Source organism: Cystoisospora suis (assembly GCF_002600585.1).
Source record: "Cystoisospora suis strain Wien I chromosome Unknown contig_2639, whole genome shotgun sequence".
NCBI classification, from domain to species: Eukaryota; Apicomplexa; class Conoidasida; order Eucoccidiorida; family Sarcocystidae; genus Cystoisospora; species Cystoisospora suis.
In genome coordinates this window covers 11,544-13,055 of record NW_027155437.1, presented here as the reverse complement: position 1 = coordinate 13,055, position 1,512 = coordinate 11,544, and the positions used below count along the sequence as shown (strand labels likewise).

At 43.0% G+C, this 1,512-nt stretch overlaps 1 protein-coding gene across 1 annotated transcript in view; it reads left to right on the top strand.

The window, feature by feature from the left end:
- Window positions 1-38: 38 nt before the first annotated feature.
- CSUI_005451 (uncharacterized protein) overlaps window positions 39-1,512 on the top strand; it is a gene marked incomplete at its 3' end in the record, with an annotated part of 1,666 nt that continues 192 nt past the window's right edge. The window contains exon 1 of the mRNA XM_068065627.1: window positions 39-1,512. This exon is cut by the window's right edge and continues 192 nt beyond it. Within this exon, the coding sequence (XP_067922401.1) occupies window positions 1,286-1,512 (227 nt within the window).

Here is a 1,512-nt window from a genome sequence, read left to right as displayed (position 1 = left end):
TAGCAGCGCCCATGCCGCTCTTCTTTTCTTCTTTTTCTTTTCTTCTTCTTTTCTTTTTCTTCTTCTTTCTTGAGTGTCTTTTTTCTCTCTTAACTGTTAGTCTGCTGCTGAGAGAGAGAAAAGAGTGCTGTCTTCTCTCTCTTCTTTCTTTCTTCCCTCCCCATTTCTGCCGTTGAAACACTCTCTTCATTCTTTCTGATTGCTTTCTTCCCTTCTCTCTCTCTCCTTTCCTCTCTTAGGTTTCTTTTTTCTTCATCCCGACACCCCCTCTTTCTTTCTCTCGTTTCTCTCCTCTTTCTTTCTTTCTTCCTGCCATCTCGAATCTTTCTTCTTTCTCCCTTGCCTGCCTTGCGTTTTCAGCGTAAAGTTCGAGCTGTTGTCTCTCTCTCTCTTTCTCTCTTTTCTCTCAAATAGAGATCCTTTTTGAAGGTTTTCCCCCTTTCTGCTTCTTATTGAACAGATTAGCGTATCCCTCTCTCTTCCGGCTAGAGAATAGCGAGGGATAGAAAAGCCCTCTTTTCCGTTCTCATAGACGCAGGTTAGCCACATCAACGTGAGATTCTATCATTCATTAAGACGGGCCGGGCGGTACTCCCGGGGGATAGACAGACAGACAGAGAGAGTAAATCTTCTTCATCTTCTTCCTTTTACCAAGTAGAAGATAGACAGAAAGGGGTAGAGAGACAGGAATTTCTTAATCTTTCCCTTTTCAAATCGAAGCTAGTAGATAAGAAAGGAGGAGAATAAGCGGAGGGTTTTCTCTGCCACCTTAAAAGCGAAAGCTTCTCTCTTCTACTCTTGGGTCGATCAGACGATTCGTCGTCTGTTAAACACTGTGCAGATCGTAGCTAAGAAAAGATGAGATTTCTTCACTGAGAAGATGGAATAGGAATGTCAAAACTTCTCTGTTTTCTTTCATCTTAGAAAGCGTCGATTGTCTGGTATTACACAAACGTCTTCTCTCGCTTAGGCATCTTTCAAGTGGGCTGCGACGTAAAGACAGGTCTTCTCTTCCTATCTATTTCGTTCGTTTCACAGTCTTATGTTCTCTCTCTCTCCTTTTTGACGGGGAAGAAAAGAGAAAGGAAGAGCGTCCAAAAGTTATTTCTCATATTCTATCTCTTCGTTACGAGACATCTTTCCATAGACGTCACCTCTTGGGACCTCGCTCAATCCCTTCAGGTGTACATACACCTCAGTCTTGTGAGCTCTTGCGCTGTGTGTTTTCGTTCTTGGAACTCTCACGACATCTTTGTAGCCTTCGTTTCTTCCTCTTTTTCTCCGTATGACCAAGTCATTCTCTTTCCATTCTCAACATATACGAAATCCTCTCTCTCCTACACCTTCTCTTCAGGCATCCTCTATTTTTCTTTCCTGCCCTGGTCTCTTTCAAAAGAAACGTCTCTTTCTTCTTCTTTTTCTCCTCAGCTCATCCCCCCTTTTCCTTCTCTACGAGTCTTCTCGTCTTCTCCAAACATCTCCTTCTGAGCTCACGAATACTGAAGTCTCTGT